The sequence below is a fragment of the Sapajus apella genome, unplaced genomic scaffold, assembly GCF_009761245.1.
Source record: "Sapajus apella isolate SASKATOON/1434 unplaced genomic scaffold, GSC_monkey_1.0 scaffold33, whole genome shotgun sequence".
NCBI lineage: Eukaryota > Metazoa > Chordata > Mammalia > Primates > Cebidae > Sapajus > Sapajus apella.
The window spans coordinates 20,382,452-20,409,342 of NW_022436973.1; the positions used below are offsets into that span (position 1 = coordinate 20,382,452).

At 39.6% G+C, this 26,891-nt stretch overlaps 1 protein-coding gene across 3 annotated transcripts in view; it reads left to right on the forward strand.

Moving 5' to 3' along the window:
* The window catches only part of GPCPD1 (glycerophosphocholine phosphodiesterase 1), a 70,940-nt gene that overhangs the window by 6,043 nt on the left and 38,006 nt on the right, over positions 1–26,891 (forward strand). For 2 of the 3 annotated variants that reach the window (XR_004274140.1, XM_032295476.1), the window contains exons 2-8: positions 1,803–1,878; positions 7,419–7,515; positions 12,149–12,233; positions 18,353–18,428; positions 20,271–20,312; positions 24,751–24,874; positions 26,223–26,454. Coding sequence is in view for 2 of the 3 variants with exons in the window: in XM_032295476.1 (XP_032151367.1) it covers positions 1,830–1,878; positions 7,419–7,515; positions 12,149–12,233; positions 18,353–18,428; positions 20,271–20,312; positions 24,751–24,874; positions 26,223–26,454 (705 nt within the window). In the remaining variant the exon portion in view is untranslated. The remainder of the gene's footprint in view (positions 1–1,802; positions 1,879–7,418; positions 7,516–12,148; positions 12,234–18,352; positions 18,429–20,270; positions 20,313–24,750; positions 24,875–26,222; positions 26,455–26,891) is intronic. The other variant, XM_032295478.1, reaches the window with a different exon arrangement.

The following is a 26,891-nucleotide window of genomic DNA, read 5'->3' on the forward strand; positions in this document are numbered from 1 at the left end:
GACAGAGTCTTGCACTGTCACCCAGGCTGGAGTGCAGTGGTGTGATCTCTTGGGTTCAAGCAATTCTCCTGCCTCAGCCTCCCAAGCAGCTGGGACTACAGGTGTGCGCCACATGCCCAGCTAATTTTTTTGTATTTTTAGTAGAGACGGGGTTTCACCATGTTGGCCAGGATGGTCTCTATCCCCTGACCTCATGATCTGCCTGTCTGGCCTCCCAAAGTGCTGGGATTACAGGCATGAGCCACTGCGCCCGGACTGGGCATACATTCTTAAAGAATAGTTTTGGAGCATTAGGCTCCAGACTTGCTAGCTACTTTTCAAGTAACTGAGTCACAGCTCATAGGCTGTTACCTATGAGCCTTCATCAAAATATATGGCAAATGCCATTTTTCAGACCTTAGTATCACTTTGATTGGGGAAAGGCCTAGAAAGGAAAAGCTTGGCTATATAATGGAGTTTCTCTACAGATGCAAAATTTTTCACAAAAGATGGCTTTGCGGAGCCATTTCAACCTGTATATATAAGAACTCTGAAATTGAGGGGTTTTTTTTTGGCTTTTAAAAAAATTTTATCAGCCTTTTTTGTTTTTGAGACAGGGTCTTGCCCTGTTACTCAGGCTAGGGTACAATGGCACAGTCACAGCTCACTACAGCCTCAACTTTCTGTGTTAAAGTGATCCTTCCACCTCAGTCTTAATCTGTAGCTGGGACATGCTCCCCATGCCCAGCTAATATTTTTTATTTTTGCCGGGTGCGGTGACGCGTGCCTGTAGACCCAGCTACTTGGGAGGTTGAGATGGGAGGATCACTTCAGCCCAGGAGTTCAGGGCTGTAGTGCGCTATGCCGATCGGGTGTCCGCACTAAGTTCAGCATCAATATGGTGACCTCCCGGGAGCAGCGGACCACCAGGTTGCCTAAGGAGGGGTGAAGTGGCCCAGGTCGGAAACGGAGCAGGTAAAAACTCCCGTGCTGATCAGTAATGGGATCGTGCCTGTGAATAGCCACTGCACTCCAGCCTGGGCAACATAGCGAGACCCCATCTCTTAAAAAAAAAAAAAATATATATATATATATATATATATATGTGTGTGTGTGTGTGTGTATATATATATATATATATATATATATATGTTTTATTATTTTTTTGTAGATATGGGGCCACACTGTGTTGCCCAGACTGGTCTCAAACTCCTGGGCTCAAGTCACCCTCCTGCTTCAACCTCCCTAAACGTTTGTATTACAGGCATGAGCCACTGTGCCTGGTTTATTTTTTTACTGTTCTTCTTTTTTCCCCCTGCACTAAAGTTATACTTTTAAAAAAAAACTCACCATAAAACTGTAAAGACATTAAATATTGCTTTTTAAAAATATAAATAGCGGTAGGCCGGGCGCGGTGGCTCAAGCCTGTAATCCCAGCACTTTGGGAGGCCGAGGCGGGTGGATCACAAGGTCAAGAGATCGAGACCAACCTGGTCAACATGATGAAACCCTGTCTCTACTAAAAATACAAAAAATTAGCTGGGCATGGTGGCACGTGCCTGTAATCCTAGCTACTCAGGAGGCTGAGGCAGGAGAATTGCCTGAACCCAGGAGACGGAGGTTGCGGTGAACCGAGATCGCGCCATTGCACTCCAGCCTGGGTAACAAGAGCGAAACTCTGTCTCAAAAAAAAAAAAAAAAAAAATATATATATATATATATATATATATAAATAGCCCTTGATTGAAGTTGTTTCTTGATGGTAGCTATCTAAAGTTAATATTTTTATACTATAAGTGTTTTTTTCTTTTCTTTTTTTCTAGCACAACGTCATAAAGTAAATCATCAGAATGACACCTTCTCAGATTACCTTTGAAATAAGAGGAACTCTTTTACCAGGTATTGTAAAAGTTTTGCTTTAAAATAGTTTTTAAAATTAAATTAGCATTTTTCTTATCTGGATTACCTTAAATATGGAGTTGTTATCAGAGCGGGGCTGATTTTTTAGATGAGAATATCTGTAGGTCTTGCCTGATATGGGAAATGCGCTTGGAGCATAGTAGAAACACCAAAAACTTCCTCAAACTCTGTCTTCTACTTCTCATGTTTTCCCAAGAAAGCTGTGAATTTATTTAATTTTGCACAGCACAAAGATGGTGGGGCCGTGGTTTCTAGGCAGCATGAAAATGAGGGAAGCTTTGCTAGTGCAAGAAGTTTGTAGGCCGGCTACAGTAGCTGACTCCTGTAATCCCAGCAGTTTGGGAGGCCAAGGTGGTGGTGGGAGGGGATCATTTGAGGTCAGGAGTTCAAGACCAGCCTAAGCAACATGATGAAACCCATCTCTACTAAAAATACAAAAATTAGCTCGGCCTGTTGGCCTGTGCCTGTAATCCCAGCTACTTGGGAGACTGAGGCAGAAGAATCCCTTGAACCCAGGAGGCGGAGTTTTCAGTGAACCGAGATTGTGCCATTGCACTGCAGCCTGGACAGCAGAGGCAGACTTGGTCTCAAAAAAAAAGAATAAAAAGAATAAGTTGGTGAAACATTTGGCTGGGATAACCTTGTCCCTATATGTGAATGTGTTTTTTTAGCCTCATTGTATTTTTTTGCTGTCCATTAAAGCGCTGAATAATTTTAGTGTAGGATAGCATGTCAAAGCAGTATCACACTTGGGCTAAGCACCTCTCAGTTTTGATGTATTCTGGCTGTACAGATCTTCTTTCAGTTCCTTAAATGTGCTGCATTCCTTCCTCTTTTCTTCGTCTTTTGGGACTTTCTCAAATGCTATTTCCTCTGTATAGATCTGTGCCCACTCTCATACTCCCCCTGTTCCCTCTCTTTTCTCCTCTGCTCCCACTGCCAGCCTCCAGATTCCACTAGGTTCTGGCACTATTTTATAGCACCTCTTGGAGATTTTATAGAATTATTTGAGTGACAGATTGTAAACTATTGAAAACATGACTTTTTTCTTTTGAGATGGAGTCTCACTCTGTTGCTGAGGCTGGAGTTCAATAGTGTGTTCTTGGCTCACTGCCACCTCTGCCTCCTGGGTTCAAACGATCTCCTATCTCAGCCTCCCAAGGTGCTAGGGTTACAGGCGCCTGCCACCACACCTGGCTAATTTTTGTATTTTTAGTAGAGATGGGGTTTCGCCATGTTGGCTAGGCTAGTCTCGAACTCCTGACCTCAGGTCATCTGTCTGCCTTGGCCTCCCAAATTACTGAGATAACAGGTGTGAGATTATAGATGTCACCCAGCCAAAACAGGACCTTGTCTTGTTTATGCTGAATTCCTGCACCTAGCAGAGTGCCTGGGTCAGAGCAGGAGCATAGTATATATATATATATTCAAACAATGAATGAATGACTCACACCACATCTAGCTTCTTTGTTCTAGCATTCATCACAGGAATTGGCAGAGTGTGTGTGAGTCTGAATTCAAATTTTTAGCCAAGATAATCTGGTATAGTTCCAACCCTGGGCAGAATTCAGTAGATTGAAGATTGCTAGTTAGCTGATTGGTTCCCTTGAGCCAAGTGCTCACCTCTGGTTTAGCATGTGGCCACCTCCGTGGATAGAAGATGGAATTCTCTCCTTCTAGGGAGTTTTAGGCTGGTAGTTAAAGCTAAAAGGAGTTGGCCATTTCAGACAAATGGACTGACCACAGAACTGGCCACAGAAGTGTCAGCTTGATTGGGACTGGGGGAAATGCCTATAGTCAGGGATGAGAGGGAAGAGATAATGGTGGATGTGGATACATATGACTCTAGGTGGCAAGGAGGAGGCTGAGGGACAGCAAAGGGATATTGAGGGAGACCCTGACTCAATTCCCCCATCACTTAATTTCCTCACTGCACAGGAGGAAGGATCCTCAGCTAAATGTAGAGAGAATGGGTAGTGTAGAGAAGGCTGACGTGGGGGGAAAAAGTACAACCAGGGGAGGAAACAAAAAGAGTATGTGGAGGTGCTGTTTGCAGATTCCTTTAGTTAGCATCCAAGTCTGCATAATCTCTTATGAATGAGAGCCGATTAAAAGAAGTCTGTGTGTTTTAGTTAACAATTTCCTCATTTTCAGAAGCCATATTCCCATGGAATCAGCAGAAAGAAAAAGTTACATTGCAGGGGGCAGTTGGTAAAATGCAGGAGCACCTGCAAGAGGAAAGTGAACCACCGATTCCCCATTTCACTTGTTCCAACTGGAGTTTGTTCTTTTCACAGCAAAAAGTAGCATGTGGGGGATGAGAAATAACTTGAGTCCATGAAGTTTTTTTTGTTTGTTTTTTTGTTTTAAGAGACAGGGTCTTCCTCTGTTGCCCAGGTTGGAGTGCAGCGGTGTAATCACAGTTCCTCAGATTCCTGGGTTCCAGTGATCCTCCTGACTCAACCTCATGAGGAGCTGGGACTGTAGGTGCACAACATGATGCCTGGCTAATTTTTTTTTTTTTTGGCTAATTTTTAAAATTATTTTTTTATTATTTATTTATTTATTTATTTTTTATTTTATTTTTTTTTTTGAGACGGAGTTTCACTCATGTTACCCAGGCTGGAGTGCAATGGCGCGATCTCGGCTCACCGCAACCTCCGCCTCCTGGGTTCAGGCAATTCTCCTGCCTCAGCCTCCTGAGTAGCTGGGACTACAGGCATGCACCACCATGCCCAGCTGATTTTTTTGTATTTTTAGTAGAGACGGGGTTTCACCATGTTGACCAGGATGGTCTCGATCTCTTGACCTCGTGATCCACCCGCCTCGGCCTCCCAAAGTGCTGGGATTACAGGCTTGAGCCACCGCGCCCGGCAATTTATTATTTATTTATTTTTTATTTTTAATAGAGACGAGGTTTCACCATGTTGATCAGGCTGGTCTTGAACTCCTGACCTCGTTATCCACCCACCTCGGCTTCCCAAAGTGCTGGGATTACAGGTGTGAGCCACCGCGCCCGGCCAAATTATTCTTAATATATGTATATTGTACAGACAGGGTCTCACTATATTGCTCAGGCTGGAGTGCAGTGATACAATCTTGGCTCACTATAACCTCCGCCTCCCCCAGGTTAAAGTGATTCTCGTGCCTCAGCCTCCTGAGTAGCTGGGATTACAGGCATGTACCACCATGCCCAGCTAACTTTGTGTTGTGTGTGTGTGTGTGTGTGTGTGTGTGTATGTGTGTTTTGTTGTCTTTTTTGTGGGGGTTGGGGGGATGGAGTCTCACTCTGATGCCCAGGCCAGAGTGAAGTGATGCAATCTCAGCTCACTGCAACATCCGCCTCCTGGGTTCAAGCAATTCTTCTGCCTCAGCCTCCCAAGTAGCTGGAATTACAGGCATATGTCACCACACCCAGCTAATTTTTGTATTAGTAGAGACAGGGTTTTACCATATTGGCCAGGCTGGTCTCGAACTACTGACCTCGTGATCTGCCCACCTCGGCCTCCCAAAGTGCTGGGATTACAGGCATGAGCCACTGCACCCAGCCAACTTTGTGTCTTTATCTATTTATTTATTTAAAAAAAATATTTTTTTGAGACAGAGTCTTGCCCTTCTCCTGGGCTGGAGTGCAGCAGCATGATTTTGGATCACTGCAACCTCTGCCTCCTGGGTTCAAGTGATTCTCCTGCCTCAGCCCCCTGAGTAGCTGGGATTATAGGCACCTGCCACCACAACTGGCTAATATTTTATTTTCAGTAGAGATTAGGTTTTACCATGTTTGTTTTCCAGGCTGGTCTTGAACTCCTGACTTCATGTGATCTGCCCATCTCAGCCTCCCAAAGCGCTGGGATTAAAGGCACAAGCCAACCATGCCTGGCCTTTTTATATTTTTAGTAGAGACAGGGTTTTGCTATGTTGGCCAGACTATTCTCGGACTCCTGGCCACAAGTGATCTCCCTGTGTTGGCCTCCCAAAGTGCTGGGATTACAGGCGTGGGCCACTGCGCCTGGCTGAAATGTGTTTAGAGCTCTGAAATCTGAATGACTATCACACTTGGAATTTTACTTAAGTTTTAGACAGTCCAAGCTAACAAAATGCTCATGCAGGTGGCTGAAGCTGACTGAAGTTCTAGTCTTACTGGAGCAGTGCCTCAAGCTTGGAAGCCCAGCTGTTCTCAAAATGTGGAGGAGTTTGTCTTGAGCCAAATTGGCAATTGAACTCAGTTCATTATCTTTATGAATTTTAATTGTATTCGGAATGTGTTGATATTTAAGTCAGAGACTTCTACATACTTTTATCCAAGTATGATCTGTGAAATATATAAAATTTAGCAAGAAGAGGTGGTAGCTATATGTTGGCTTTTAAAGCCTATTGATAAATGTTCAAAAGAAATGATAGTTATTACTTTAGTTAAGAAGTACTAGATTTTGGCCCAGTGTAGTGGCTCATGCCTATAATCCCAGCACTTTAAGAGGCCAAGGCGGGCAGATCACCTGAGATTGGGAGCTCAAGATCAACCTAGCCAACATGGTGACCCCACCTTTACTAAAAATACAAAAATTAGCCAGGTGTTGTGGTACATACCTTTAATCCCAGCTACTAGGGAGGCTGAGGCAGGAGAATTGCTCTGACCCAGGAGGCAGAGGTGACAGTCAGCCGAGATCATACCACTGCACTGCAGCCTGGGCAAAAGAGCAAGACCCCATCTCCAAAAAACAAAAAACAGTACTAGGTTTTTCAATTATATAAGTCTTTGTTTTGTGGGGTTTTTAATTACATTTCTGCTCTCCCATTGATAATGTTCTTTTCCTTTTGTGACAAATCTTACTCTGTCCCCCAGGCTGGCGTACAGTGGCACAATCTCAGCTCAGTGCAACCTTTGCTTCCTGGGTTCAAGTGATTCTCCTGCCTCAACCTCTCGACTAGCTGGAATCACAGGCACCTGCCCCCACACTCGGCTAATTTTTGTATTTTTAGTAGAGATGGGGTTTTGCCATGTTGGCCAGGCTGGTCTCAAACTCCCGACCTCAGGTGATCTGCCCACCTTGGCCTCCCAAAGTGCTGGGATTACAGGTGTGAGCCACCATGCCTGGCCTTGATAAATGTTCTTGATGTGAACCTTATTAATAGCTACTGTTTGAATTTCTGGAAGATATTGATTAATAACCCTTTAGAGTACTGATAGGCATTTAGTGTTTGCCCGTTAAAATTGGAAGCTATCCTGAAGGCAAGGACTGTGGTTTTATCCCATTTGTATACTTGGGTGCTTGTTACTGACTCAATTAGTAGTTGAACAGATGAAGAAAACTTCCATATGCCTTCCCCCTTTTCTCTGGCTTCAGTTCTGGAAAGGTGAGTCAAGTTAACAGGCAGGTGTTAGTGTGTGGTAGGTACGTGGGCCCAAACCTATGTCTAGTGAGGCTCTTTTATCTCTGCTAAAGGAGGCAGCACATCTGGTTGAACTAATGCAAGCTTCCCTACTTATCCCGCTGTGACTGATTGTTCTGTTTCTTTAGGAGAAGTTTTTGCAATATGTGGAAGCTGTGATGCTTTGGGAAACTGGAATCCTCAAAATGCTGTGGCTCTTCTTCCAGAGAATGAGACAGGTGAAAGGTGAGTATGGAAATGTTAGGTTACAGAATAACTGTGACATTAACCTTATAATTTTAGAGGCTTTTAAGGCATCTTGGCATTTTTAATTTTAGTTTTAATTTTTATCAAAATTATCATATTGAATAGTTTTTTTGTTTTTGTTTTTTTCTTTTGGCAGAGTCTTGCTCTGTCACCCAGGCTGGCGGCTGGCATGCAGTGTTGCAGTCACAGCTCACTGCCACCTCCACCTCCTGGGTTCAAGTGATTCTCCTGCCTCGGCCTCCCAAGTAGCTGAGATTACAGGCTCCTGCCATCATGCCCAGTTAATTTTTTGTATTTTTAGTAGAGATGGATTTCACCATGTTAGTCAGGCTGATCTGGAACTCCTTACCTCATGATTTGCCCACCTCGGCCTCCCAAAGTGCTGGAATTATAGGCGTGAGTCACTGTGCCCAGCCCACATTGAATAGTTTTATAAGTGAAATAATTTTACAAAATTTGTGTGAAAAAAACAGGTTCCTTTCTTGCCCTTAATTCCTACCTCTCAACCACTTTCATGAATCCATCATTAAACTTCGTATGGGCCCAGTGGATGGGGAAAGATAAATCTGGGTGTCAGTCACTCTTCTGCAATTAGATGTGATCTCGGACAGCTGATGTCTGTAGGCCTCAGTTACCTCATCAACACAGTAAAGGGGTTAGCATAGATCAGTGGATGTCAGCAGAGGTGGCACTTACCCCACTGTAGATAATTGGACGTCTTATGGGTTTTCTTAAATAGCATGTAGGTATATCCAGTGCCAGATGAGGTGATTGCTAAGGCTCTATTTTTCTGTAGAGCAGCATGACTAAAAATGTAGCCTGTGCACCAGTACCAATCCAAAAGACTTAAAAAAAAAAAATCAATCCACGATGTGGGAAATACAAAAATTGAGAGCAAGCATTTTTTTTTTTTTTTTTTTTTTAAGACGGGGTTTCACTGTGTTGGTCAGGCTGGTCTTGAACTCCCAATGTCAGGTGATCTGTCTGCCTTGGCCTCCAAAGTGCTTGGATTACAGGCGTGAGCCACCATGCCCAGTGCAAGCATTTGTAGATGTGTATAACACTTGGACTCCATGCATGTCACTGTGGACACATCCCATTGAACTGGGTATGTAGATCAGAATGTTGGTTACCAGATGGTTTGAGTAAAACCAGCAAACAAAAACTGCTGGTCATTCACAGCAAATAGTTTGAAGGGCACTGGTGGGAGAGCAAAGGAAAATAACAAAGGAAAGTAAAATAATAACAGTAATGTAAGCTAAGGGAAAGAAAATGAAAACACACAGAACTCTTCTTTTTTTTTTTAGTTTGTTACTAGTGTGACATATTTTCTCAGCCAATTCTTAGCTCTTCTTATAAGAGTTCTATTGGTGGTATTATTTTAGTAGTATATATTATTTACTGGTGTTTCACAGACTGCTATTCCCTTCAAGGGGCTATTTTTTCTTTGATTTTCAGATCAGCCACTCTGGTCTGAAGTGAAACCTCTTATCTTTCTGAACTTGTCTCTGAAACACACCCCTGCCTGTCCTAAGTCAGTTTCAGCCCACTTGCTCAAAACCATGTGAACAGGATGAGGCACTTAACAACTTTAAGAGGACCAGTTCATATGTTGCTCATGTACAATTAGATAGAACTGATTCACTGTTTATCTGTAGCAGATAAACAGTGTTTCACAGGGAGAAGGAAGTAGATGATGCAAGAATCCATGTGCCTTTAGACAATATTTGTGAGATTTAGAATTGTGATTTTTTGGAATTTTAATGTGCTCTACATCTATGTCTTCTGTGTCCCTCTCTTTCAGGGAGTGTCTTAAGCTTTCCCTTACCAGCTCTCCCTGCCCACAGGCTCATGGCAGCTAGAGCTCTCCTGGAATTTTTTTCTACTTACAGATAACTTGAAGGTCATGGTGTTGCTTTATAGTACTGCTAAAGATGTGGGTCACTTGTGGTTTCATTTGCCCTCCTTGTAGATTTTATGGTATTTTGGGAAAGGATATGAGGGCAATTCAGAATTGGGCAGCTGCACTCAACCATTATATGACTACCCGTCTTTCCTGGTTTTGATTTAATTTCATCAGATTATTTTGTCTTCAGTTCACTGAATAGTTCTGGTTCCCTTTTTTATTTTTTGAGACAGGGTCTCATTCTGTCACACAGGCTGGAGTGCCGTGACTCAATTTCAGTTCACTCTAATCTCAAACTCCTGGGCTCCAGTGATATTCCTGCCTCAGCCTCTTGAGTAGCGAGGACTATTAAGTGCACAACATCATGCCCAGCTAATTAAAGCTTTTTGTAGAGATGAGGTCTCACTTTGTCAAGACCCAGGCTGTTTCTGAACTCCTGGGCTCAAGCTATCCTCTCGGTTCGGCCTCCCAACATGCTGGGTATAAGCCACCATGCCTGAGTTCTGGTTCCTTTTTAAGAAGTAGAGTAGGCTGGGTGTGGTGGCTCACGCCTGTAATCCCAGCACTTTGGGAGGCTGAGGCGGGTGGATCATCTGAGGTCAGGAGTTCAAGACCAGCCTGACCGATATGGTAAAACCCTGTCTTAATTAAAAAAAAAAAAAAAAAAAAAAAAGAGAGAGAGAGAGTAAAAAGACACTGCCTTGCCTTCTTTTTATTTTTGTTTTTTTTTTAAAGACGGGGTTTCTCCATGTTCGTCAGACTGGTCTTGAACTCCCGACCTCAGGTGATCCGCCCGCCTCAGCCTCCCAAAGTGCTGAGATTACAGGCATGAGCCACCGCACCTGGCTCCTGCTTTGCCTTCTTTATCCCTTATTCCCACTTAGTTGTTCTTTACTAGAGATTGCATTAGAATCACTTGGGAGGACTCAAAACAATACGCATACCTAGATCCTACTCCTGGAGATTGAAAGAGAGGCTGCAGCTCATTCTTCAAAGCTTATAACTTAATTCTACTCTGCACATCTGGAGCTAGTTTCACATACTCCAACTGACTGTTTTGTCGATGAGGTAGTGCTGGGAATTACCTTTCTTTCTTTCTTTCTTTCTTGGTAGAAATGGCAGCTTTCTATTCTGAATTGGAAGAGTCTGCCTGGAAACCTGTTGAAAGGATTCTGAGGCTTGCTTATAGGGGAAAGTTGGGGAACATGTGCCAAGCATTTGCTATTCTTGCTTTAGAGCAGTGATTTTTTAAAATGTACACACCTTAATTAAAAAATGCTTTATTGCTAAACAATGATACGATCGTCTGAACCTTTAGCAAACTGCAATCTTTTTGTGGTTTTATCTCAATGTTGATGGCTGCTAACCGATCAGAGTGGTGGTTGGTGAAGGTTGAGGACAGTGTCAATTTCTTAAAAAAAGACAATGAAGTTTACCACATTGATTAACTGTTACTTTAGTGAAAGATTTTCTGTAGCATACAATCACCATAATAGATAAAATAATAGCAAAAAAAGTTTGAAATATTATGAGATTTGCCAGACTATGACATAGACACGAAGTAAGCACATCTGTTGGGAAAATGGCACTGATCGACTTGATCGCCTCAGGCTTGCCACAGAACTTCAATTCACACACACAAAAAAACACAGTATCTGCGAAATATAATAAAGTGCAATACAATGAGCTATATCTGTATTTATTTTAGGAGCTAGGATTGTACCTGAGTGAGGACAATGCCCTAAAACCTGTCTTAGTAGAGCCAGGTAGGGCTAAACTACTCATGCTGAATTAACGTTTGGTTACTGATCTGAAAGGGGTTCTCAGAGAAAGGGGTTCTCAAGAGTTGCCTAGAGACTTGTTAAAATACAGATTACTGGGCCTCCACCCCCAGAGTTCCTAATTCTATAGGTCTGAATGGGACCTGAGAATTTGCATTTCTAAGAAGCTCCCAGCTGCTAATGATGGTCTGGGACTATGCTTTGGATACCACTAGTTTATTATTTGAAGCTAAAAGCCAGTTACAATAATGAATTGTAGTGAATTCTTGACCTTGAGGCAGCTGTTGAGTCAAATCTTTAGTTTCTGTTAGAATACATAGTTCAGAGAAAGACATTGGCCTGAAACAAGATACAGGTTCTGACTGCTTGGTTAAGGAATAGTCAGAGCCTGAGTAGGACAGTTTAGAATAAGGGATAGTCAAGAACAGGAGTTTAACTCATGTTTATCTCTCATTTGTGACACAGAAGCTGTGTCCCAAAGTCTCTTAGCAGCCATGTAACATCCCTTGCCAAGAGAAGATTCTGACTCTGGCTTCCACTTTTGTACGACTTAGATTTTGTTTGGAAACTTATCCTGGCTCTTTGTATGGCTGATTCCTTCTCATTCTTTAGGTCTCAGCTCAGACAGCGCTTCCCCATTAAAACCTTCCTTCCTTTTAAAAGCCTCCCCAAAACTTCCTAGTATCTGCATTGGTTATTTTTCTGTCCACCTGCACAGCAAAGGAAGCTCCTTGAAGATGAGGCTCTTTCTGCAATATGTGTCATTGTGTTCCTATTGCCTGCTACAGAGTAGACCTATAAAATTTTGTGTAGGAATAAATGATATTGGTCACATGTTTTATTTGAGGGGTTTTGTGAATTAAGAAGTCTTTATGTACTGTAGTTGGATACTGATGCTGCTGCTTTTAATTTTCTTTCTTCACAGCATGTTATGGAAAGCAACCATTGTACTCAGTAGAGGAGTCTCAGTTCAGTATCGCTACTTCAAAGGGTACTTTTTAGAACCAAAGGTATGTTTTCTGTATCTAGTTTCCAATTGCTTTAGTACTTCCTTCAAAAGCAACTCACTTAAGTTTGAAAATGTTCAAAGTAAATGCATTCGCTTTGGTCAAATAAGGAATAGAACTCTTGATTAATAAAATTTACCAAAACCGAGGAAGTAGCCACTTCAGAGGCAGATGATGTCTGCCATGGACTTTTAAAAAGACATAGTAAGTATGTTCTGCAATATTGTTATCATGAAATTGGTTTTATTAATGTGTTCTTTCTAAGTGTGCATTTTGGTAACTTTTGTAAACTAGTTAGGAACCGCTTGCAGAGGTTTTACTTTTGGTTTTTAATCCTTATGTGATGTAAATACATTTAGAGAAGTATATAGCCCGTTGTAAGTGAATAATTTTTAAAAAATTATTTCACAGCAGCCGTCTCTTAGTGGCTGTGTTAACTCTGATCAAAGTTGAATTGATTTCTTTTACATTTTTTTCAAAGATGGTATTGATAGACCCCTATCTTTTCTAAAGGCCTTTGGCATTTCTAGTTTAAATCTGCCTGTTCACAGTGATTATTTTGGGATTGTTTTCATATTCGAAAAGAAAAAAGTTAATTCTTTTCCTTTTATTCTGAAGATACTTATTTGCTGAAAGGATTCTTTTCCTTCAGATTTTTACCTTTGACACCCTTAGGCTGCATATGAACAAAGGTTTAGGCAGGGGTCTAGGAAACAAAGGATTAGATCTTGTTAAAAATTTTATTTCCTCTGGGGGTCATTAAGTGTTTTTGTTACATGTGAAAAATGCAAGCAGCCACTGTTACCTCATTCTCTTAGCCACCATTATAAAAAGAAAAGAGAGAAAACTTGGCAAACCCACTTTAGCTGTCTTTTGCACCTATTACGTTTCTTATTCCAAGAATATTTTGTGAATACCCAGTAACTGAACTTAAATTACATTGTGGTTGATCGTTGCGTTGGCTTTTCTTGACAATAGTTTCACTTTAACTTAAGGGCATCTCATTTATTTGGCATGGGGTAATGCTTCATGGTAGTTCTTCAGTATAACTTGAGCAATCGTGTGTAGATACATAGGTCATAGACACGGCAAGCTTATCTGAGGATCCTGGTACGTGAAATTTAGCTTTGTAATATGTGAAAACTAAATTTTACTTAGAAAGGGGAGTTTGGACAAGAAAGATGATAATGAGTTCTTTGGGCATAGTTTTCTAAAGTAAGACTATTGTCAACACAGGTCAAATTAAGCCAACCTAAGTATTTATCCTCTTCATTGAAAATGTAATCAAAAGCAGCAGATCAGTCCAAAATATCTTTTGAAAAAATTGGCAAGAAGTCTGCTTAAGAGTAAAAAACAAGTTTTTCCCCTTGTAATACTTGCAAAAGTTTACAGTATGTGTTGGTGAGTGTGTTTCTTTAAGTAGGTGCTCTGTATCGTGTACACATGTACCGTGTGATGCAGGGGCTGCCATGGTAAGTATGTTTTTCATGGAATAGAGTAAATAGCTACATAAAATCCCAGTTTTTTTCCCCACATTCCAGCTTAATGTGACACTTTTTTAAAAAAAGTTGGTGGCGCTTTTTAAATGAAACATTTTTAATAGAAGTATTATGAAACTTTAGTTGTGCATTGTCAAATAATAGAAGTAATGTGCAAGGCATCTTAAATTGTGAAATGATGTAAATTATTGTAATACATAATGTTATGAATATAAAGAATGATAGGAAAACAAATAATGAAAGCATTAAAAAGCTGAAATGGGAGCAAAGTTAATTTTACCAGGTTGACAATTTTAGGAGGTAATCTACCTAGCGAGTTTTGGAACCAAAGCTAAAAGTTTTGTGATTATGGAAAAGCCAGTTGACCTTTAGGCGTTAACTTCCTCATCTATAAAACAAAAGGTTTGAACTATAGATTTTTAGATCCCTTCATTACTGAAATTTTATTGAGTAAATAAAATTTTATCATTCATATTTTTCTCCCATGCTTTGCTTTTTCTGGCATATTCCTTTTAGTTTAGAAGAGTCCTGAAATCCTTTTTCTCAAATTTTCACAACTACATGTTCTCTTTGTGAATTAGGAGAAGGTGTTAATGTGTTAAATTTTAAGATAATCTCACAGATGACAAAACAAAATATTATTTGAACATAGCACACAAAAGTAGTGAGTATTCCTGGAATGAAAACAGTGGTATGAATCTGCAGATAGTCCATTGATATTACATCCTCACCAAAGATATTTTTCAAATTAACATGTAATTTCAACATTTTTTTTTCCTACCCACCCATCTTTGCTTGTGGGTAGAATTAGGAATGTTTCCACATAGTGAAATGTTAGCCAGTTTTTCATTATATCCTTTGAAATTTTTCCTTCATTTTTGTAGAAATTCATCTTTAGTTTACTGCACTTATCTATGTTTCTAACTTTCATAGCTGCTAATTAACTCATAATTAGATTCATTACAGACTGTCTTATTTTCATCTTGATCTTCCTTGAGTTTTGTTTAAATCCTTTAACAAGACAATCAGTCACCTGTGATAGATAATTGTTTATTTTCAGAATAGTTTTTCATTTTGTACAATAATTTAGTATCTAAAATTCTTCTGAATAGTAAATACTGTCAGCTGTTAACTTGAGATTTGAACATCCTCAGAGAGTCTGTCGATTTAGCTTCCTTTGCTTTACTTATGCTTAGGTGACTATTTTTCTTACTGGTCACACTAAAAATAGAGTTTTTTATTTTTATTTTTATTTTTGAGACGGAGTCTCACTCTGTCACCAGGCTGGAGTGCAGTGGTGCGGTCTTGGCTCACCGTAACCTCTGCCTCCTGGGTTCAAGTGATTCTTCCACCTCAGCCTCTGAGTAGCTGAGATTACAGGCATGCACCATCATGCCTGGCTAATTTTTGTATTTTTTAGTAGAGACAGGGTTTTGCTGTGTTAGCCAGGCTGGTCTCGAACTTCTGACTTTGGGTGATCCTCCCGCCTTAGCCTCCCAAAGTACTGGGATTACAGGCGTGAGACCCCTCGCGCAGCCTTGATTCCTCAGATCCCCTGTTACATTCAGTTTATTTTCAAACTTGTGGAAGGAAAACAATCAGTAAAAGTTTAAAAAATTTGTGATATATGCAAGCAGTGGTATTACATGGCTAACTGATAATTTTGCTTGGTGATTTGTTACAAAACAAAGACAGACTTCCAGTCTACATATTAGATAGTCTTATTTCTTTCTTTCAGAGCGTGGTGTAACTGAGTGATGTCAGTAACTGTTTAAGAAAACAATCATTAAGACTTACTCTTGTGGAAAGAAATTTTTTTATGTTTTTGTTAATATGCATGTTTCTGCAGTCGTCTGACATTATGTACACTAAATTGTGAAATAACTCTACCAGTACTGGTAATGGCATATTGTCTTAGATTGACATCATTACTTTTTTCTCCAGAGATCCGTCTCCCATGTTATTCCAAAAAGCTTAAAATTTTGGCAGACTTTTTTAGAATGGAACTGTTTTTTTTTTTTTTTTTCCCTTAGATCTTAAAGAATGAGTTATTACAGATAGTATGTTACAAAGGATTGCATGTACAAGACCAGGATTTAAAAAAAGGAAAAGGAAACAAAGGAATGCAGGTTTTGGAGTTGTCACTGAGATTTTGAATTTCCCATGCTCAGTTGTTAAGTTTATTTTATAGTTTTGTTTTGGGAGGCTGATTTTCACTTTTGCAGGCTGGAGTGCAGTGGCACGATCTTGGCTCATTGCAACCTCTGCCTCCTGGGTTCAAGTGATTCTTCTGTCTCAGCCTTCCGAGTGCCTGGGATTACAGGCATGTGCCACCATGCCTGAATAATTTCTGTATTTTTAGTAGAGATGGGATTTCTCAGTGTTGGTCAGGCTGGTCTCAACCTCCCGACCTCAGGTGATCCACCTTCCTCGGCCTCCCAAAGTGCTGGGATTACAATCATGAGCCACTCTGCCTGGCCCATTAATTTTTTGTTGTTTTTAAAGAACTAAAGCTAAAAATTTAAGATTACCTTCTAAAGTTTAATAAAGTAGTCATAACAATTTTGGAAATTCAGTGTATTTTAAAACTAGGTTCTTTTTTTTTTTCTATATTATAACAGTTTACCAACCAATGTGCATTTGTAGTCTGAATGATGATAGGCATAATTCTAAGTCATCTGTTTTACTGGTCCTTTGGTCTGTTCCTCAGACATGCTCTTCTATTCAAGTCTAGATGGTTTTATGCAGTGGGTAGTGGGTAGATGAGAGTGGAGTTGTTAAAATATGTTCCCTATCAAATTGAATCCAAAGGACTATTCTTATGCAATTAAGTAAAGATACTGCTATCAACAGTCTGTAAAGTTCCCCTGACATTTAAATTAAAACAAAACAAACTCTCTGCTATGCCTACTTTTTATCTCTTTTGTGACATTTAATATTCTATTCACAGCACCCTTTTCTTTTTCTTTTTTGAGACACAGTCTCTCCGTCGCCCAGGCTGGAGTGCAGTGGCATGATCTTGGTTCACTGCAGCCACCGCCTCTCTGATTCATGTGATTCACCTGGGATTACCGGAGTGTGGCACCACACCTGGCTACTTTTTGTATTTTTAGTAGATAAGGGATTTCACCATGTTGGCCAGGCTGGTCTCGAACCTGCCTGCTACTTGGGAATCTTAGGCAGCAGGGGCACTTGAACATGGGAGGCGGAGGTTGCAGTGAGCCGAGATCACGCCATTGCACTCCAGCTTGGGTGATGGAGCAACTCAGTCTCAAAAAAAAAAAAAAAACAAAAAAACAAAAAACAAAAAAAAAAAAAAACTATGGGGCCGGGCGTGGTGGTTCACGCCTGTAATCCAAGCACTTTGAAGGCCAAGGGGGGGTGGATCACCTGAGGTTGGGAGTTCAAGACCAGCCTGACCAACATGGTGAAACCCTGTCTTAAAAAAAAAAAAAAAAAAAAAAACCTAAAAAATTAAAAAAAAAAAAGTATGTATAATATAATGCCTAGAAAAGGGCTCAACGATTATATGTGAAAATATTGATGGTGACTATCCCTAAATGGTATATTATGGGTGAGTTTTGGATTTTCTTTTTGTTTCTCTGTATTTATATTTCTTCACAGAACATGTAAAGAATAAAATACTTTGTAAGATTATAGTTCGAAAATATGCTTCCAAAATGTGTATTTAAAGGTTTTATTTCGGCTCTTAATTATACCTAGTGAGGTTTCCTTTTAATAATTAAAGGAAAATTAGAACACTTAAATATTAGTCTTTTAGGTATACTCGGAATCTTTCTTAGTAGTTCATTCTTGTTTTAAAACTCCATATGTCATCAACATAGAGCTTTATGTTCTTTTTTTTAGCAGGGGAACTTGATAACAGAAAACAGTATGAGGAATTGTCACACTGTATGAGTTTATAAACTAAGGCATACGATGACACTGGATGTTAGTTCCTCTTTTATGACACTTGCTCTTCAAGTTTACCTGGCCATGTGTCCCTTGTAGAATTTCCTGTATTCCTTAGAAACACTAGTTCCTATGATATGAGAAATCTTACCGTTTTTCACTTAGTATTCTTAAATAAATAAAGAACTTTACTGTGCTTGTTAGTTCCTTGAGTAGCCTGTGATAATTGCTCTTGAAGTATACTTGTTCCTACTATTTCTACTATTGTAGACTTTTTTAGGCTTTTTCTAAACACATGGAGACTTAGTTAAATAGAGCAGGAGGTACATACTTTATCTAGCAATACCTCATTGATGGCTGACATACCGAAGAAAGAATATTTGATGTTTATCTTAAGAATTCATATCAGTTAAAAATGAAATCTCTTTGAAACAATTGAGTATTATAGGCAGATTTAGGAATGGGTTCAAGAGAGTTCTGTGTGCCAGTTCATCTCATTTTTCTTTGTTTACTGCCTCTCATTTTCTTCCAGCATTTCATCGTGTTTTGTGATCTGGTACATTCCTAACTTTTGGCATATAATATTGATAATAAGATGAATCTTTTGGTCTCATATTTAGTATAAGATTTAGGCCACAATCATCTAATGGAGTCATGGGTAGAAAATAAGATATAAGAAATTATTGCAGACGTTTAACTTTTAAATTGCAGACTATCGGTGGTCCATGTCAAGTGATAGTTCACAAGTGGGAGACTCATCTACAACCACGATCAATAACCCCTTTAGGTATGGGCATTAACTGCATCTGTTTGAGGCATAAGCATAAAGTTACTAATATGCTGCACAATGGCTTAGTGGGATTTAATAAATTTTTATTCTAAAGTTTAAGATCAATGCATTGTCAGTGCTACAGTTTCACTGAGCATTTCATGGATCTTTCAAAACTAAACAGTTTTTAATGCCTTAAAATAAACTTTATTAGAAATGCTTACCTGAATATTTTTGTTTTCTTGGGTTAGTTTAGTTTATTATGAAATATTTACTTTCATTTGGATTGGTTAGAAAGTTTGTAAGATACCATTCTTCTTGAATGAGCATCAGTGACTATCTGATTACTTGCTCAGGCTTAGAGAACATTTGAAGAAAGAATTAATCCAAAACAAAGACTTAAATTTTTAACTTTGAATATTAATAGAATAACTTATTCTATTTTTTTCTCTTCCTTTTTTTTTTTTTTTTTTTTTCCTGAAACTGGTACATACTTGAATAAACTTGTATGAATGAATTCAAATTTCTTAAATTCCCTGCTGGCTATTCTAGAATTGCTACTCAGAAAGTTGTTTTCTTTTGAACACATTATTCGCTTTTCTTATGCTTAAATATGGCATTTCTCTTCATACAAGTATTTTTGAATTTCCTTGTCCATATTCAAAATAGAATTTGAAGTTCATTTCACATACATTAAATTACCCATATGTATTCATCTATAAATGGACTCAGTGCCGAGAAATGTATCTTTTAGTTTCTAGGTAAAGTTAAAATTGAAAGATAACTGGATGCTAGTTTTCCGGTTTAAATTAGAAAGCAGTGGGAGTTTCTGCTTTACCCTGGAGCAAGGACACATCTCGTTTAAAAAGTATCTCATTCCATCCTCTTTATTGGATTTTCTTTTTGTATGTTTTAATACATTTTTATAGTGTATTTAGAATTTTTATGAGAGTATACTTAAAATTATAATAGTCCCATACTGAGGTTGGAACTTACTCAGTGTTGAACGTTTTAAAAAATTGTATTTTAAGGCATCTTGCAGTTAAATGTATTTCCTTATTATGAGAAGTGGGATAGTTTTGTTTCTGCTGTTTTAGAAAGGAAGGTATACTTTTGAGAAATAACACTTTTGAACTTAAAAGCTGTTTGAAACTTACCAGAAAATCTTTCTTAGGAACTGTCACATTCATTCTGAAAGTATTTCAGACTTACATTTAAAGTAAACTGGGAAGGGAAGTAGGCAAGGAAGATAAATTGTATTTCACTTAGGGGGTGGGGCTTTACAGCTTTTCTCATTGAGTTGAAATTTCTGTTAGGAGAAGGGGATATGCTTGCATTTATTCTTTTGGTAGTTCCTCACAGCTCTGTACATACAGGTAAGTTCACACCGTTTGTAAAGCTTTTAACTGGCTGTAGAGAATAGTTGGGATATGAGGAGAATTACATTTGAGACAGGTTCAGAATATGCACTACATAAGAATAAGCATTTTAATTGTGCCAAGACCTTTGGTTTGAAAATCAAGAAGGAGTTATAGTCCAGCAATCTGTGAGTCTTGTACATTGGTTAGTGTAGAAGTTCATCCCAGTGCCTCTAGAGCACGTCTCTGAAGAGTTTTCTTTTTCTTTCTTATAATATAATGAATAATCACCAAAGTTTGTAAGAACTATTACTGTTTGCTTAGCCTCCTTTAAAGGGAATTCTTTATTGAGGGCTACAATAAATATGCTTATTCACCTTGGGCTGCTTTTAAGCTATAGATTTAATATTATAAACGACCTTTAAGGTGGGTAATTTCTCAATTGTTCATTGGGTGTGCATCAAGAGTTTTAACTAGATTTTCTATTTTCCTTAAATTCTAGAAAACAAAATTATTATTGACGATGGACAATTTGGAATCCACAGTAAGTAAGACTGACTTATTAAATGTTTACTGAAATGATTGAGATGTTACTTTACATGTCACTGGAAATATATAGCACAGGAAAATAGAACATATAGTCATGTGCTGCATAACGATGTTTTGGTCAGAGACAGACCACACATACAGCAGTGGTCTCATAAGATTATAAGGGAGCTGAAAACTTCCTGTTGCCTAGTGACATCATAGCAGTTGTAACGTAGCACACATTATAGTGCAATGCATTACGTTTTCTATGTGTGGATATGTTTAGATACACAAATGCTTACCATTGTGTTATATAGTTGCCTGCAGTATTCAGTACAGTAATATGTTGTACAGTGTTAGAATCTAGGAGCAATAGGCCACACCGTTTAGGTTTGTGTAAGTACATTCTCTGATATTCCCACGACAGTGAAATTGTCTAATGACACATTTCTCAGAACTTATCTTCATTGTTAAGCAATGCATGACTGTAGTGTGGTTTTGAAAACAGAGACTAGATCCAAGAAACAAATCCCTTCTCTTAAATAAGAAGTAGTTTCTAATATAATTTTTGTGCTTTAAGATTTTATCCTTTTGGTTTTTATTTGATTAGCAATTTCAGGTATATGACATTATGTAATTAAAAGTGTGTAGTATAATTAACTGCTGGTATAGTCTTTTAACTCTGTTATTTTTGAAATTATATTAATGGTTCTAGACATCTAAAGTGTGAAATGTTACACTTGGGCTAAGTTTGTGTATTTTGTGTGTTTTTATGTCTGCATATATAGTAAAATTTAGACTAACCAGAATGTTCTAGTAGTTCTGGCTGAATGTTTAAAAGTTAATTTGAGATAGAGTAGAAAATGCTTTAACTTCTGAATATGTTGAAAATGTTACGTATTTGTATACTTTTCTGTTGTAGTAAATGATTTTCTTTAGTGACTGGTATTCTTTTTTTTCCCCCCAAGACACAGTTTTGCTCTTTCGCCCAGGCTGGAGTGCAGTGGCACAATCCCAGTTCACTGCAAGCTCTGACCCCTGGGTTCAAGCAATTCTCCTGCCTCAGCCTTCTGAGTAGCTGAGATTATAGGTGACTGCCACCACGCCTGGCTAATTTTTGTATTTTTTTTTTTTTTAGTAGAGAACGGGGTTTTGCCATGTTTGCCAGGTTAGTCTTAAACTCCTGACCTCAGGTGATCCATCTGCCCCGGCCTCCCAAAGTGTTAGGATTACAGGCATGAGCCACCATGCATGACCGGGTGACTGGAATTCTTACAATGTATCAGGCTATTATGCTAAACTGCATTCTTTTTTTTTTATTTTTATTTTTTGAGATGGAGTCTTGCTGTCTCACCCAGGCTGGAGTGCAGTGGCAGAATCTCAGCTTGCTGCAACCTCCACCTGCTTGGTTCAAGCAATTCCCCTGCCTCAGCCTCCTGAGTCGCTGGGACTATAGGTGTGCGCCGTCACACCTGGCTAATTTTTGTATTTTTAGTAGAGATGGGTTTTGCTATGTTGCCCAGGTTGGTCTTGAATTCCTGACCTCAAGTGATCTGCCTGCCTTGGCCTCCCAAAGTGCTGGGATTACAGGCATGAGCCACAGTGCCTGGCCTGCATTCTCACTTTGGATACTGTACTGTAGGAGTCAAAAGGTGGAAAGTGGGTGGGCAGAATTGCGCTTGTACTGACTGTCACTCAGATAAATTGCTGATAACCAGCTTGTTTTCCTGCTAAGCACAGGAAAGAACAGACCTGCATGTTTTGGTTGTGGTTTTTACTAGGTGCATATGTTTATGTATGATAGAAATGAACATGCTCTGGCAGTATTCAGATAGGAATTAAGACATCTTTTCCTTGATTTTGTTTGGGATTGTTTGTATTAGATCAGAAAATAGTCTACATTACTAGTGGCAGCTGAATATCTAAAGTGACACTTTGGAAGTGTAGCAGTGACCCCTAGTAGAACAATTGCTAGGTTAGATGCTGTCTTGGACCATGTGCTCTTTCTGAAATAGATTTGTATTATTTCAATCATGGATTCAATCTGAATATTTTAATTTACTTACATTGTGAAAGCATAACTAATTATTAATATTCATTTAATTTTCCCCCCAACTTCATATAAAAGTTCTTTTTTTTTTTCTTCCAAGAGGGAGTTTTGCTCTTGTTGCCCAGGCTGGAGCGCAATGACGCAATCTAGGCTTACTACAACCTCCGCCTCCTGAATTCAAGCGATTCTCCTGCCTCAGCCTCCTGGGTAGCTGGGATTACTGGCGCCAGCTATCATGCCTGGCTAATTTTTTGTATTTTTAGTATAGACGGGCTTTCACCATGTTGGTCAGGTTGGTCTTGAACTCCTGACCACAGGAGATCCACCCACCTTGGCCTCCCAAAGTGCTGGGATTACAGGCATAAACCACTGTGCTGGCCAAAATTTCTTTTTTAAGGAAGAATTTAAGACTACCTCTATATTTGCTTTGGGGAGAAGAGTACCAGTGTTATGTAACCTGAATGTATTACTACAGTGTGAATGTGGGCAGGGCAAGGTGGCTCATGCCTATAATCCCAGCACTTTGGGAGGCCCAAGGAAGATGGATCACTTGAGGTCAGGAGTTCAGGAATTTGAGACCAGTCTGGCCAATGTAGTGACACCCTCTCCACTAAAAATACAGAAATTGGCCAGGCACGGTGGCTCATGCCTGTAATCCCAGCACTTTGGGAGGCCGAGGTGAGTGGATCACCTGAGGTCAGTAGTTCAAGACCAGCCTGGCCAACATGGTGAAACCCCGTCTCTGCTAAAAATACAAAATGAGCTGGACATGGTGGTGCACGCTTGTAATCCCAGCTACTTGGAAGGCCGAGGTGAGAGAATCACTTGTACTCAGGAGACAGAGGTTGCAGTGCGCCGAGATCGTGCCATTGCACTTCAGCCTGGGTAACAAGAATGAAACTCCATCTCAGGAGAAAACAAACAAAAATCAGCCAGGCATGGTGGGCACCTATAATCCCAGCTACTTGGGAGGCTGAGGAATAAGAATCACTTGAACCTGGGAGGCAGAGGCCATAGTGAGTTGAGATCACGCCACTGCCCTCCAGTCTGTGCAACAGAACGAGACACTGTCTAAAAAAAAAAAAAAATTGATTTCTTTTTTTTTTTGGGACGGAGTTTCGCTCTTGTTACCCAGGCTGGAGTGCAATGGCGCGATCTCGGCTCACCGCAACCTCCGCCTCCTGGGTTCAGGCAATTCTCCTGCCTCAGCCTCCTGAGTAGCTGGGATTACAGGCATGCGCCACCATGCCCAGCTAATTTTTTGTATTTTTAGTAGAGGCAGGGTTTCACCGTGTTGACCAGGATGGTCTCGATCTCTTGACCTCGTGATCCACCCGCCTCGGCCTCCCAAAGTGCTGGGATTACAGGCTTGAGCCACCGCGCCCGGCCCAAAAAATTGATTTCTTTTAGAATTTTTCAAAGGTGATATGATAGACCAGGATCTTTCCGAAAGTCTTTGCAATATCTATTCTAAATCTGCCTATTCACAATGATTCATTTTTGGGGGATTATTTTCATATTTAGAAAGGAAAAAAAGTTAATTGTTTTTTATTATTATGCTAAAGACACTTATTTGAAAGGATTCTTTTCCTTCAGATTTTTACTTTTGGCACGCTTGAGCTGCATGTGAACAAGGGTTTAGGCAGGGTCTAGGAAACAAATCAAGGATTAGATCTTGTTGAAAAATGTATTTCCTGGCTGGGCGTGGTGGCTCATGCCTGTAATCCCAGCACTTTGGGAGGCCAAGGTAGGCAGATCACAAGGTCAGGAGTTCAAGACCAGTCTGGACAACGTAGTGAAACCCCGTCTACTAAAGATATAAAAAATTAGCCAGGCATGGTGACAGGTGCCTGTAGTCTCAGCCACTTGGGAGGCTGAGGCAGGAGAATTGCTTGAACCCACAAGGCAGAGGTTGCAGTGAGCTGAGATCGTGCCATTGCACTTCTGCTTGGGCAACAATGCGGGTCTCAAAAAAAAATTATTTCCTGAGACTGGGTGTGGTGGTGGCTCATGCCTATAATCCCAGTACTTTGGGAGGCTGAGGTGGGTGGGTCACCCGAGGTCAGGAGTTCGAGACCTGTCTGACCAACATGGAGAGACCCTGTCTCTACTAAAAATATAAAATTAGCTGGGCATGGTAGCGCATACCTGTAATCCCAGCTGCTTAGGAGGCTGAGGCGGGAGAATTGCTTGGACCCAGGAGGCAGAGGTTGCAGTGAGCCGAGATCATGCCATCGCACTTCAGCCTGGGCAACAAGAGCAAAACTTGGTCTCAAAAAAAAAAAAAAAGATTTCCTTTGGAGATTAAAATAAGAAAGTGTGAACTATAATTATCAAAGCATTAAGTACTTATTGTGTTATTTAAAAAAACGTGTAATAATTACTGTTCTTCATATTCTGTCAGATGGTGTTGAAACTCTGGATTCTGGGTGGCTGACATGTCAGACTGAATTAAGATTACGTTTGCATTATTCTGAAAAACCTCCTGTGTCGATAACCAAGAAAAAATTAAAGAAATCTAGATTTAGGTATGACCATGTGTATGTGTTACTTGGGCCATTTGTTTTCACTAGTGCTGTAGATTTCAGAATCAATTGGTTTTAGCCTTTAAGTGTACACAGTTTGGCATAATGTTACATATTCTAATAACTACAGCTTTGTAATAGTGAACTACTTCCTCGCTCAGGTTGGTTGCTACTGTTGCACATCCTTAGGTTAGTTTTTTTTTTTTTTCAAGTGTATGTTAGGTTCTGGGGTACATGTGCAGATCATGCAGGATTGTTGTGTAGGTACCTACATGTGAAGGTGATTTGCTGCCTCCATCCCCCCCGTCACCTATATCCGGCATAAAAATTTGTTTTTAAATAGACAAGTACCTAAGCTTACGTATTTTTATAGTTTCTATTTAAATTTTCCTAGTGTAGCAATAGTTTGTTTCAAAGTTGGTATAATGGAAATGATTGTGTGCTACATAAGAATGAGATAAAGGGAAAATTTTTTTTTTTGGAAATATTCTTCAGTGTTCTAAATTTTACTGTGTCTTGAAAATGAAAAATTTTCCACAGAAGAGAAAGTTTTTGGTTATTATATATGTTTAATAAAAATATATTTCATAAACTTTTCTTTTTCTTTTTTTTACTTTTTTTTTTTTTTTTTCCTTATTTTAAGACGAGGTTTCACCGTGTTGGTCAGGCTGGTCTTGAATTCCCGACCTCAGGTGATCTGCCTGCCTTGGCCTCCAAAGTGCTTGGATTACAGGCGTGAGCCACCATGCCCGGCCATAAACATTTGAACATTTATTTTCATTTGAGAGGGGATCCGGCTGTATCACCCAGGTTGGAGTGTACTGCTATAATCTCAGCTCACTGCAGCCTCTGCCTCCCAGGCTCAAGTGATCCTCCCACCTCAGCTTTCCAAGTAGCTGGGACTACAGGCATGTGGTTACATGCCTGGCTAATTTTTATATTTTTTGCAAACAGGGTTTCACCATGTTTCCTAGGCTGGTCTCAGACTTCTGAGCTCAAGGAATCCTCTCGCCTCAGCCTCCCAAAGTTCTGGGATTACAGGCGTGAAGCACTGGCCCAACCCTAGATTTATTTATTTATTTTTTAATGAAAGAGTCAACAACCTTAGTAGGCATAGTGGTCATTTATTTCATTTTAATACTTTACAAAAATATATGCAGATAATAACATCAGTATTTTATAAAACACACCTAATTCCTTAACCTTTAGTATGTGTAGTCTTGCATAATGTTATTTCTGTTATTTAAAGATTTAGCATATTTGGGGACACTTTAAAATGTAGCATTTAGGTAACATTTGTATGAGGTTTTCTTTTCTGCCACTTTTTCCATCTCATTTTTTTATGATATAGGGTGAAGCTGACACTGGAGGGCCTGGAGGAAGATGACGACGACAGGGTGTCTCCCGCTGTACTTCACAAAATGTCCAATAGCTTGGAGATATCCTTAATAAGCGACAATGAGTTCAAATGCAGGCACTCACAACCCGAGTGTGGCTATGGCTTACAGCCCGATCGTTGGACAGAGTACAGTATACAGACAATGGAACCAGATAACCTGGAACTAATCTTTGATTTTTTTGAAGTGAGTAATTACTGCAGTGAGGGGTTTCAGAAGAATGCAGGGATAAGCTTATTTTTATGTATGTTTTGATTTTTATATTACTTATTATTTTTTTCATTTATTTGATTTTTATTTTAATCTAGTTTATGTAAAACTAACTTTTTAGAGGTAGGCTCCTCTGTACAGTTAAGCCTTAAAAACTTAGAATTGTCATCTTCAAGTACTATTAAGAACATAATTAAGAGAACTTCTGCAGTATTGGTGTTTGAAATCAAGACCAGATGTCTTGATGCCTGTCTGCTAAACAATCTAAATGTAAATCAGTTGTATCCAAAGGAGCCATCAGTGGTAAATAGAGACCCGGGCAGGTTTTGTACCTCTTGGTGGGCAACCTGATGTAACAAGGGTGATTGAGTTCTCACTATGATGGAAGCCTGTCATTTATTGAAGGTACTTTG